This window comes from Nuphar pumila, chromosome 15 (genome assembly GCF_984573655.1).
Source record: "Nuphar pumila chromosome 15, dmNupPumi1.hap1.1, whole genome shotgun sequence".
Taxonomy (NCBI): Eukaryota; Viridiplantae; Streptophyta; class Magnoliopsida; order Nymphaeales; family Nymphaeaceae; genus Nuphar; species Nuphar pumila.
In genome coordinates, this window is record NC_143263.1 from 11796052 (window position 1) to 11809752 (window position 13701).

The following is a 13701-nucleotide window of genomic DNA, read 5'->3' on the forward strand; positions in this document are numbered from 1 at the left end:
AAGATGAAGGAGATTCATAATGGTGCACATATCAATGTGTTCCTATCCCGCAATGCACGGCTTCAACAGTTAGCATTTCAGTAAGAGAATCAGAAGTCATATTCTCAACTACTCCAACAACTATTTTTGTGAAGTGAAAAAGTACATGGTGTAGTCGAAAGGTCTACTAGAGAGTAAAGTTAACATGTGAAAGCACCAACAACTTGTGAAGGAGTACCGCTCACGATTTTCGCCGAGGATGGCCCCAATTTAGGCAGTGGATCGTGTTCCACACCGCTAAGTTTTTTACTTTTATTTTCTTGATGTAAATACTTTGCTTTTTGTAAGTGCTTGTATTGAACTTTTCCCTAAGAACCCTCGGGTACAAGGTGAATTCGGGGTCCCTCGTACTCATTAACTTTGCTAATAAAAGTTTTTGCATTCTTGCCTTCTATTCTCTTTGCCTCCCCCCTCTCTTTATGTAATTGTGTACGTGTCCTTGTGTGATTGTACCCGTGCGCCTGAGGAGCGACATTTAGCTTGATTTTCGTTGTGCGCTTCAAAGACTGTTATGGTATTAGAGTACATTGAGGCATGTCACAAGAGTCTTCGTTTTTAGTCCCATGACATTGCCATTATAATTTTTTTTTAAAAATGGTCATTATATATATATATATATATAAGAAATGTAGTAGGTGGTTAATCTCATATGTGCTTAATGAAATGCACTGAGCGTCCATTGTGCACACGTGATGGATGATCAGCACTCACTTTTTTTTTGCCAAAAAAATCTTTTATCAGTGCTTCAAAATATCACTAAAGCGTCCAAAGGAGGCACACCCGATATTAATATTTTGAATTTAGTGGTGCTTCAAAAGCACGGCTAAAAGTATTTTTTTATATTTTGCTCAGTTTTGTGCAAAAAAAATGCTGAGCGTCCATAGCGCTGATGGGATTAAGCACCTGCCACTATATATATATATATATATATATATATATATATATATATAGAGAGAGAGAGAGAGAGAGAGAGAGAGAGAGAGAGAGAGAGAGAGAGAGAGATGTTAGTGCCAACAAAAAAAGTTAAAATTATGTCGGGATAAGGTCAAGTGGCAGTTGAATATTTACGTCCAAAACAAAATAGAGTAATTTCGTTGCATCAATCGTCACGTGAATGTCCAATGGGTGGGGCACAAACAAACTGGATAGCGACCTGAACTGTCCAAAACTCAATTATAAGCCCACTGTCTGCAATAATAACATTAAAATTATATATGGCACCAAATCAAGTGACAGTAGGTGAACTACTTTTGTTGAGAGATAGGGACAGCTGGTGGCATTGAAGTTAGTGAGCCCGGATATCAATAGCACCGTCAGACCAAAGGTTGATAGTGTGAGTTTATTGCTTTCTTCAATGCAAATGAGGTTTATTTATTTATTTATTTTTGGACAGTCGAAGGAAAATATTCGCTATTGTCATCATTCATTGGCTAACCTCCAACTGGTAAAACCATTGAGGTCCCACCCACACCCACACCCACACCCACACCCACTGGAGAGTAAACCCAGTTTGAACTATGTGACATCTCATCAGTGCGCTTGCGGGGTTTGAACCTGTGTCTACAACTCAACGCATTTAGAACCACCCCCGTTCAAATTTAGGCCCCGAATCTGAATTTGGGTATGTGTCAAACAAAGAGATAGAGATAGGGCAGTACACTTTATCCAATTACATTGCACTTAATCCCCGGTCAAAAGCTTTGGGATTCATTTTTACTCAAAAAAAAATAATATTTTTATGTTTTTTTTCAGAAAAAAGAATTATACGAGTTCTTTTACATGTGATGATCTGAAAAAAAGGAATGGGCAAGCACTTAGTTGGTGGAGGGAATCTCGGGGATACAAATTTCCAAAAAAATTGATACTAATGCATAAGATTATGTTTTTCTTAAAGGCAACCAACTTGCATATCTGGTCAATAGTAATGTATAAAATATATATATGGTCACTTCTTCCCACTCCACGTTTTTCTTTTTTTTTATTTGTCATTTAAAGAGTTGTGACCTTTACCAAAAACAGGCGTTTGGCGAATGCCTTGGATAAAAAACTGATAACAAAGTCCTAAACTTCAATGTTGTCAGTATCGGTGTGAATAGGCCAATTCTTATCGTATCGGCAGAAAATCGATACGATACTAACCTGAATCGCCTGCTTTTTTAATAAATCTAAAAATGCTTAAAATTAATCTTTTAGTATCATACAAATTATTTTTTAGCTCATTCATACTGATTCACTTGAGAATAGGTATCGACCCATTCACATGAATCGTAATCGTTGGCCAAATTATTGGATAGCCAATACCATTTTGACAACATTGCTAAATATTCTATCACAAATACAGGGAAGCACTGCTCTGGGTTCTCCCTAAGAGGTTAGGAGTGTACGTAATTAAAGTTGAGCCTCTAAAGGGCTAACTAGTTGCGGCATTGTTCTCTATATATGCATGTAAGTAGCTTTTTGCTTAGGATGAGGTTTCATCTGAACCCAAGTTGTGTAGACACGCCAATTTTGAACAAGTCATTTCATGTCAGAATTTCATACTAAAATCTAGTGTCTTGGGCTTGCTTTAAGGTTTTATTGGCTTCAACTTTATTTTTGGCATCTAAAACAGCATTCTCAAGGTTTTTGTCCAAAAGATAAAGATAAATTAAAGTAAAGGATCTCTGCTTTTCAATGAGTTAAAAATCAGGTCAATAAGACATCGGAGTATAAAGTTACAGCCAAAACAAGGTGACTTGTTTAGTAAAAAACCCATTTTTCAGGTGAGGCCCACTTTGACCATATTTTTTACTATCAAAATGATCAAATTTTATTTTATACTTTATAGATAAATTAAAGTTGAAGATGTTACCTTTTCAACACAATAAAAATCACCTCAAATGAACATTCATATATAAAATTATGACCAAAACAAGTTAGCATGTTAGGCCTATTTTACTCGATTTCGCTGACAACAAATCATGTTATCGTTAACGTTTTTGCCCATGAGCATTGACGATAACCTAGGTTATCATTAGAGCACATAACTCTTTTTTGTCCAAAAACTATCATCAAATACATTTGTCATTAGAGCTTAGTTGTCATCATAGCCTTGTTGTCGTCAACCATCTTTTTTAGTGTGCATTTGTGACGAGATTTGCCATTTTAGCCTTCCAAATTCATATTTGAAATGCCATTCTTTTTCAAATCCACTTTCCTTAAGAAAAACACCCATCCGAGTCCATAAACCTTGGACAAATATCAATCGTTCATTAAAAATGACCCATTTAGAAGTTGCTCATCCAGATGGATCCCGGATACATAGAAAACATATCAGGATCTATCTAGAAAACTATAAATAGAGAGTCTCACCCCCTATTTCTTTATCTAGAATTCACGTCTATACTCTGTCAAATTTTCTACAAGACCTGGCCTAGCATACCTAGCCTAGCCAGTCAAGTCAAAAACCTAGGCTAGTCTATGACCCATATCCCAAGTCTTCTATTTTTGAAACTCGTGCCAAGCTCATGTCAGACGTGTTTCCACACTCGTTAACTATAGAAAGGGCTACCTAAGCTCGAGGTGAGATTTGGTTTTTGTTTTAAATTTGTATTTTATTTATTTGATTCATTTTGTTTATATTTTAATAATCTGGATTATCTTATTTTACTCACCTTTTGTTATTTTTGAGTTTTGGTGGTTCCCACCATCAAACTCATATTTTTTAGGATTCACAAACATGGTATGAATCTTTGTAATACCATTGTTCTAGATATAACGGTCAAAGAATTCTTGGTTAGGCTGAACCCTGCTCACCAAAGGAGGAAAGACTCTTTACCATGAAGAACGTACCCCACATAAAAGGTATTTGCTTGCTTTAATAATTTTCATGTACATATTTTCAACAACGCCATTATATACTTATTTTTTTATCTTCATTTATACTAGTTTTGTCATAATAACATTTTTAACATAAACCTCATTTACCTAGGTGGATGGGTGGCTATACCTTTCTAGAATTTATAAAGCCAAAAGGATGCAAACTATATATAAACTATTCATTGGTATCGTTGTTTGGGTAAAGAATATGTTGTTTTCCACATGTTTCCAGTACTCACAAATCTGACAATCAACTGTACGTATGTGAAGGTGAGATTCTTCTGATATTTAATTTTAAAATTTTAATTAAATATAAAAAATCCATTAAAAATTATAAATATATCATGTGGTGTGTCCATGTGGTTCATCATGACTCACGTCTTCTAAGTGCCCATAGGTCTAGGAAATGAGATGTGTGGCATAAGTTGGGCAAGCTGAGCACGGAACTGGTTTTCCACGTGTGTAAGTTTGTTATTTAGTAATGAGTTTATTTACATATATTTTATATCAAAGAGTATGCACAGACGCTTGAAGTGTTTGGCTTGCAAACAATAAGTTTAGAGGTCAAATCATAGTTATCAAGAAGCAAAATGGATACGTATACACACACAATGTATACGTATACTTATCTGAGACATTAAAAACTTTTTTTTTCAATGCCTACATGCATACACACACAATGGATCTGAGACATTAAAAACTTTTTTTTTTGCATGAGCAATCCTGGACCGGATGATCTTTGTTAAACCCAGAATTTAGAAAAAAAAAATACTAGACTGATGTCAATGATATGAAAAAGACATGAATGGTTCAAATGTAATCGGAGTCATGATGATGCTATACCTTTGAAGGATGTGAAATATCTGATTCACAAAATGTGTGCTCGTGCATTTTATTTTGTGGTTATGAAAATGGGGTCATTGGCCCTAGCTTATTGGTAGTGGAACCTTGTCTGATAGGAACTTGAGAGGATTTGTCATTCATGAACATCTTACAGTGAGATTTCATGATTAATAACATTCATGAACATCTTACAGTGGATTTGGCTTCCTTGTTGCAATGTGTGTGGTAGAGGTAAACATCTTTCCCCTCCATTTTTTGTTTCTTTTCATGAGAAAATCTCTCTTTTGTGGTATGGAATGTAAAATTAGGAAAAGAAAATCTTAAAAATCTGCTTATTGTAACACAGCTCATGTAGAGGTACATATGCACATGCACAAAGACACATGTGGATGTGTTATGCACCTACAGAGTGCTTTGGATCCCACAACTCTTTGTCTTCTAACACAAACTATGATGGGATTAGAAATCTGCTTTCTTGCATTAACTTGAGTTATTTAACATGCTATATCTGACTGCTATCATGTAGTTCATGAGTTTGTGATTAATATTTTGGAGGGTGATATTGATTTGTGATTAATATTTTGGAGGGTGATATTGATCTCTAGTCAAGCACTCATTGCTTCCCTCTTTACCTCATCTCTGGTCAAGCATTCATTATGTGTGTGTGTGCACACACATGCCCGTCCCTCTGATTTTGATGCGAAAACTTGCATACAGGGAAGTGGTCGCCTGGTGTTGATGTTCATCTAAGTGCAAATTACTGTGGAGGGACTGCACCAATTCTGTATGGACTGCACCAATTCTGTAAAACCCACACAAAAAAATTTTATTTGGACTCGAGTTGGATCTATCAGGTGTTAGTCGGTTGCGTGCTTATAAAAGCATGCAACGATAGGGTGGGGGGGAGGTTTCTCGAAACCTCCTTCCCCTCTGTTCTTTCGTTCTCTCTTTGCACCCTCGCCACAGCCTCTCGCTCTCTCGTATCTCTATCGGTACCCGACCCACTCTCCTTGCGTTTGCCGAGCAGCGGCCTCCAGCGACGCTCGCATGTCGGCGACCTTCTTCAGGTACGCGCCACCTCCTATCCTTCATTCATTTTTCTCTTCCTTACCTCTCTGTTGCGCAGGGAGGGGGGCTGAGCCGCCTCCCTGCTGCCCTAAATCGTAGGGGAGGGGCAGAGCCCCCTCCCTGCAACTCCTTTGAACGAGGGAGGGGTCGAGCCCCTCCTTGTGTCGTATTTTGAAAGTGCGGGGCCGAGCCCCCTCACGGTGGCCTCTGTTTGCAGGGGGGAGGGGTCGAGCCCCTCCCTGCACCCTTGTAGGCAAAGTTGTCAGCTTGCCTTTCTAAATTCAACAAAAGAATTATCTTTCGTTGATTACATAAATAAACTCTAAAAGGAAAGAGATTTTTTCTAGTTTCTCGCTTGTTTTCTGAAAGGGTCACAAGTTTAAAATTTTGGGGCGTTACAGATTGGTATCAGAGCTAAGAAAAGCAAGGATTCTTGGCCATTGAGCATCCGCATCACGCTGTGAGTATACAATTTCTCTTGCTTTGTAGTTGTATTTTCATTGTTAAGCTAAGTGACTTGACACGTTCTGCTTATGTACCAGCATTGTTGGATTTTTGTAAACTACTCATGTTACGCATGAATAGTACATATATTTTTCGCTTCTATCTCGAGCCTCTTGAAATTTTTGATCTTTGGTATCCCTTGTTTACTTCAAGGATGATAAGGAACTCAAACTAAGATTCTGCTGATGAATGGTCATAACAACTGGGTTAAGTGATGGATTCTCTAAGTACTCTGACTTGTATTTTGATCTATGAATGTAATAGAAATTTCGCAGATGAAATTGTTTTAAGGATGGTAGGATATAAAACCCACAAAAAATTCATTTTTTTATTTGGACCGGAGGCGGATCCGTCAGGTGTTAGTCGGTTGTGTGCTTATAAAAGCACGCAGCGACAAGGGGGGAGGTTTCTCGAAACCTCCTTCCCCTCCGTTCTCTCTCTCTCTCTGCACCCTCGCCATCGCCTCTCGTTCTCTCGTATCTCTCTCGGTACCCGATCCCCTCTCCCACTCTCCTTGCGTTTGTCGAGCAGCGGTCTTCGGCGATGCTCGCACGCCGACGACCTTCCCTCCGGCAACCCTCTAGGTACGCGCCTCCTCTCCTTCATTCGTTTTTCTCTCCCTCACCTCTCTGTTGTGTAGGGAGGGGGCTGAGTTGCCTCCCTGTTGCCCTAAATCGTAAGGGAGAGACAGAGCCCTCTCCCTGCGACTCCGTTTAGCGAGGGAGAGGCCGAGCCCCTCCCTGTGCCGTATTTTGAAAGTGAGGGGCCGAGCCCCCTCACGGTGGCCTATGTTTGCAGGGGAGGGGTTGAGCCCCTCCCTGCACCCTTGTAGGCAAGGGAGGGACTGAGCCCCCCTCCCTGCGTCTCCTTTCGGCAGGGGAGCGGTCGAGCCCTCCCTGCAGCCAAGGGAGGGGTCGAACCCCCTCCCTACACTACCTTTAGTAGGGGAGGGGCCCAGCCTCCTCCCTGCTCCCTTTGATGGCGGGGGAGGGGTAGAGCCCCCTCCCTGCTCTCTGCACCCTCTAGCGATAGGGAAGGGGCATAGCCCCCCTCCTTGTACCCCCCTGTATGCAAGGGAGGGGTTGAGCCCCTTCCCTGTGTACCCTTTGGCAGGGATGGAACCAAGCCCCTCCCTGTGCACTCGTTTTGCGGGGGAGGGGCCGAGCCCCCTCCCTGCGCCTTCTTCTTCTAGTAGGCAGGGGCGTCGCCCCTGCCTCCACTAACTTCGGCAGGCAGGCAGGGGTGAAGCCCTGCCTCCCCTTTGTGATCGATGGGTAGGGGCCTCACCCCTGCCTCCTTGCTCCTTCGGCAGGCAGAGGTAAAGCCCCTTGCCTCCCTTGTATTTGTTAGGCAGAAGCGTTACCCCTGCCTCTCTTCCACCTTGTTAGGCAGGGGCACAACCCTTGCCTACTCTCGCTTTCGGAAGGCAGGGGCGCAACTCCCGCCTCTGTCCAATTTTTTGGAAGGCAGAGGCGCAACCCCTACCTCTGTATGAACCATCGTTAGGCAGAGATGCACCCCCATGCCTCCCCGTTTTTCGTGTTCAACAGGTTCACAGGGGCACGATGTCCTTGCCTCTGCTTCTTTCACGTCAGGACAGCGGCAACACCCCTGTCCTCTCTACCTTTCTGATTGAGATAGCAAGTTGACGTCTCGCTTTTGCAGTTCATATGACGGATTACGCTTGCACCCAACGACCCGAGCCGTCAATCGCTTACACCCGCAGACGCCAACAATCTCGCAACTCCCCAAGGTAGGAGAAGATTGCATGTAGGACTTGGACAATTGAATTGAGTTCAATTAACTAAAAAGGATAATTAAATAAATATATATGCATATATATATATTTATTTATTTATACGAGTACACATTTAACTCAAGGACGCGGTTTTGCGATCCTTGTCCTTTACTTGCTATCATGTCTTTCCTTTGTCGTCGCGCTTTGCGCCCATGCTCTTGCTTTTGCAAATGTTTCGTTACTGCCTTGCCATTGCAAATGATATAGTTTTTGTTCATTGCATGTTCTATAAAGGCATCCTCATGGAGAATGCAAGGGGCATTTACCGCTCTCCCTCTTGCGATTAGAGTTGAGTCGGGGGCTTAACGATATATCCTCGTCTAAAGAGAAAGATCCCTAACAAGGATCTTGGCTTTTCGAGTAAACAGTCTTGCAAAGTAGACTTAAGAATTTAGAGAGCAGCCCAAAAGCATCAAAGACGACCCAAATCGAAGTATTTGGAAGGATGTGATTGGCTGATTCTGTTCGTCTATCCGACATCTCGAGTAACCCTGAATTAGGGCTTGAGCGAACTTCTTAGTGGGGGGTTCTATAGAGAAACCCGTATCTCCTTTATCGAGGTCAGTATTGAGTCATGCGAGGCATGTAGATACTACGATAGCGAATGAGATTCTAGAAAATTGCATACCAAATGTTGGCACAAGCTGCTAACTGTTTCAAAAGTTAAATAATGTCAAAAGTAAAGTTTGAGAAATATTACATCTTTACGAAACACTTCTGTTGAGGTTCCTATTGAGAAACTATATCCCTTTCATCATAGAGTACTTGTAGTCGTGCACTGCACGCTAGTACTGTGATGGTTGTGCGACCTCGAATAATGCTAAATACACAATGCTGTAAACACATAAAAATAAGTTCGCCTTCACAGACAAGATGCTCGAGTGGCTGAAAGACCACAACATGTAGAATGGGTCGTTAGTTAAGCAACGCCTAACGCACCCATTCACCCTTTGGTTTCTGTCAAGGGGGAGGATGGATCGGTACAAAAACTCCAATGGACAGGTTATTAACAACCACCCCACTGGCAAAGATCCAGCCTTCTCAGTCATTGGAGTTGGAGGAAGGGACTATCATACATTATCCTAGGTGGTAGATCCAATGGACTTCTTCAGAAGTTGGATGCATCCGTTGCCAAGTAACTGCCTTTGGAGAATCCTCTCTCGGCTGAAAGTTGTTCCCTTAGGAGCGGACTCAACTAGCTATTTGGGTTATTAAAGATACATATAATAACAAACGCCCGAACTAGTTTCAGTTGTTTCTATGATTCGTTTGCGCGTACCCGCGAGCCAGTAATATCGAAACATAAGTCTGTTCGTACTGGTTGATGGGTTATAAGACTTGCTAGTTGCATGGTAGTTCACAACTTATGATCAAATGAATCGTCATGCTGCGTTTGACAGTTGTACTGTTTACTTGCTTTGAACTGCTTACCTGTTTAACTGTTGATCTGCTTTAAATTAAATGCTCTTAATTCAGTTTCCTGTAGTCTCTCTTGTGCACCTACTAGTTTTTCGCGAAAGTAACCAATTCTATGGGTACATGTGATGATTAGGTACACCACGGACGATTGCGCGATTGCAAGATGGCTTCAAAATTTCTTTTTCCTGCTCTTAGCTCGCGTCCTGGACATTTTTGGGTTTTGTCACGGGTTTTTCTTGGGATATCCGAATTTTGTACTATTTGGGAACTTCTTTAAATGAAAGTGGCTTTTCCAAGTGTTTTGCAAGTAACATTTGTAGTGAGTTTTGGTTCTTTTAGCTAACGTGCCCAAAGTTGTCACCTTTCTAAATTCAACAAAAGAATTATCTTCCGCTGATTACATAAATAAACTCTGAAAGAAAAGAGATTTTTTCTAGTTTCTTGTCTGTTTTCTGAAAGGTTCGCAAGTTTGAAATTTTGGGGCGTTACAAATTCAGCATTAATGATATCAAGAGGGCTACCGACTATTTTTGGTTTGAAAAATTTGTGAAGGATATTTTGATAAGAAAACTTTTAGATCATCAATGCCTGGAATTGGTGTCCCTCTGTAGTCAAAAAGTTTGAGGCTTATCAAGTTGAAGGGCCCATGTTAAATTTCTTCTGTCACCAGTTCATTCTCATTGATTATCCTTTTCTTCTTCTCCATTTTTGGCTAATAGTACTTTTTATCTGTTTTCTGATAAATCTATACAGACTTCACCATCCAAATATTTTGAAGCTTATTTGGTGTACTTTTTATAGACTAAACAGTCGATGGTCTTAAAGTTATAGTTGCTTGGTGTACTTTTTACTTGGAACACATGAAGTATATTTGAACTTGTGTGAATTGAGGGTCGGTTCTAGGCCATTGTGTTTCCTTAATGAGGGACGATCTAATTTGTGTTCTAGTAGAATCCAGAGAATACTCTTCTCAGTGAAATTCCATGATACATCAGAGGGCCCTCTAAGAATTCTAGGGCTAGGAGTAGCTGACCATTGAACTTCCATTGGAAGATAGTCCATCATCAGTAAAGGCTTTAACTAAAACCTTTGTTTGGACATAGGAGAGGAGATGTAGTGGGTTTTTTCATTTTGACCTTTTCGTTTTCTTGTTTTGGATAGAAATGGACAATGCTATTGTATTTTGGATTTACACCATGAGAAAGGATTTTTGTAGTTGTTGGGGAAGTGTAGTCTTTCTAATTATTATTTATTTTAACGTGTTGACTGTTGCAATTACTAGCTTTTATCATAGTAGATCTTCTAGGTGGCTTCATAGATTTGGGGGGGGGGGGGGGTATTTCATGCATGCATGCCTGTTTGAAAACTAATTATCCTTGTGTTCACATAGCAGGGAAAACTATGATGAAATGATGTCAATGTCAATGCTTGGATTTTTAAAACTGGTCATGTTCTATGGCATTTGTTTATTCTGTTTAACTTTTTGCATGCTTTCATAGACATGAAAATGCTAGAATAGGGAGTGATAGGATCATAGGTCGTTCCACTCAAATTTCAGATAATGGTTTGTCTGTCTGCTATTGCAGCTCTCGTCTTCACCAATATTTCCTTGCTAAGCATGCAACTTTGTGTTACTTGATATCTTTGCCGTTAACCTGAAAGAGTGGAGGTTATTTTGCCCTCAATTGTAGCTTTATGTGAACATGCTTGATGGTATTGATTTATCTTGATAAAACTATGGGTTTTCTGGATCTTGAATATTTTTACATTTGCAATTACCAGTAATATTTACTGTATTTTTACTGTTATTCTTTTGCAACTAACTCATTCCTTACATTTCCATATGCAGTACTTGGATGAGAACAAAACATTGATTTTGGCAATCCTTGATAACCAGAATTTGGGCAGGCTGAGTGAATGTACACAGTAAGTATAACCGTAATATTTGAATATGTCACACGATAGTGTAATTAACCTTGATATCTTCTTTTATTGATGGCAATTTTATTTTTGGATTTCTTTGCGTCAGTCTAATATAATGAGCTCAAACATATGAAAGAAACGTTCGCATGCATGTTTTCTTGAAGTCATTTATTGATTGTACTATGAAGTACGATTTTCTTTCTGTGATATTTGATTCTGCAATGTTCGATTGCATCATATCTTATTCTCAATTTTGGATGGAGAACATGGCTGATTTTCTTGGCTTCCCAAAACTCAGCTTGAATACTCTATAGAGTTTAAATAGTGAATTCTTTCTAAATGGGCCTTAAGCTAAATTGGTTTGATTAATATTGTTCGTAGTTCATGCTGGGAACTTTGAAAAAATTAGATGGTCCTGGTGCTAATTGTTCCTAGTAAGAGGCAAAATTTACTTGCAAACAAAGGGAAGAGAATGAAGGGTCGGCACACATGCCTTGGGGAACTTTAGTCTATGAGTTTTATTTTCTTCTTGTCATTCTGATAATTGGATTTGTTTCCTTATTAGGAGAAACATTTATATATATGTGCACACATATACATAAAAATATCATAGATATATAGCGTGGGGGTTGCTCAGTTGGGAGAGTGTCAGACTAAAGATCTGAAAGTCGCGTGTTTGATCCATGCTCATCGCATCTGTTTTTTGCTATCAAATGACATACATATATTATTTTTATCATACTTTTTATATTGTATATTTTGATATATATTTCTTTTTATATGTTTATATTTATAAATTGGTGTATTTGTATATTTATATATTTATACCATATATTTATTTATATATTTTTATAGATTTCTATTTAAATGTCTCTATATATTAATTAATTTATAATTATAATTTCTAAATATATTTGTATATTTTTATTGTCTATATATTTATTTTTTATGTTGTGTATTTATATAAATTATATTATATTTCTATGTAAAAATGTAAATTATTTTAGGTATATAGGCAATAACGTTGACATCTTTTGTGTGGCTGCTATTGCTAACAATTACTGCTAATAGCAATAGCAGCCACTTCTGATGTGGCTGTTATAGAGAGCAATAGGGGCAACAATTTTGTCCCCTTACTTTATAGCAGCCACATTAACATGGCTGCTATTGCTATAGCAGAGATTAATATCTGCTATTTAATTGTCGCTGCTATTGCTAACAATAGCAGCCACATTAGAAGTGGCTGCTACCACTGGGAAGGTGGCTGCTAATGGTGCTACCAATAGCAGTGACCCAATTTTCTGGCTGCTGAAGAGCAACAAAAACCAGGCATATATAGCCAAAAATGTTGCTGCTATTGACTCAATAGCAGCGACATATTTACTAATAGCAGCCACAAATGTCGCTGCTAAAGCTCCTTATCCTTGTATTGGCAAATTCGTAGGAAATGGTGTGTTTCCTGTAAAAACATAGGGCCCTCATTACTGACTATTCATTTCACCTAAGGCAAGAAAATGGCCATTTTCATGCATATTTTCATTAGTAGAAAACCTTGTATTGAGATGAAAATATGATTTTTGTGTGTTGCTAAAATGTGGTGCACAGGATGGAGTTGTCAAAAATATCTTGTTTTGTGAATGGTGTTGGTGCTGTCAACTCCATTCCTAATACGGTGTTTTGGCAATGCCTTCCAAAGATTAGATAGCATGAGAGAATTGGGGGAAATCACAAGGCACTTCTGTTGAGGTGAGCTCAAGCCTTAAACCACCCATGTAATTATGCAAAATATGAGACTTGATAGAAAAAGATGAAACAAAAAAAGGAGACTACTTTAAGAGAAACCTTAACTTTCATTAATTCATTAAAAAAGAACACCATAATTACACAGACTCATATTGGCACCCTATCTATAAGTCCCTATTTATAATTAAGCTATCATATAAAGTTAAAAGTCAACAATGACTTATCCTTCTCCAATGAGGAGAGACTTATATGACTCCATAAGAATCCTGCATGACAATGGACCACTCTATACTCTTAACAATTCCTGTAATAACTCAAACACCATTAACAATATAAAATACTAAAATTACCCAAATCCAACTAAGATTCAAACTAAGACAAAAATAAACCTAGTAAAAGACCCAGTCAACAACAAACTTTAACACTCCTCTTTAGTGTTGACCCTAAGCTCGCAATACTGAGTTCCACCCCAATCAGAGTGGGCAGGATATACATTGTCCAATGCC

The 13701-nt window shown here is 39.1% G+C and overlaps 1 protein-coding gene across 1 annotated transcript in view; it reads left to right on the forward strand.

The window, feature by feature from the left end:
* Positions 1 to 13701, forward strand: part of LOC149814502 (uncharacterized) — a 54664-nt gene that overhangs the window by 3122 nt on the left and 37841 nt on the right. The window contains exons 3-4 of the mRNA XM_089990369.1: positions 11379 to 11448; positions 12524 to 12712. Of these exons, the coding sequence (XP_089846495.1) occupies positions 11379 to 11448; positions 12524 to 12712 (259 nt within the window). The remainder of the gene's footprint in view (positions 1 to 11378; positions 11449 to 12523; positions 12713 to 13701) is intronic.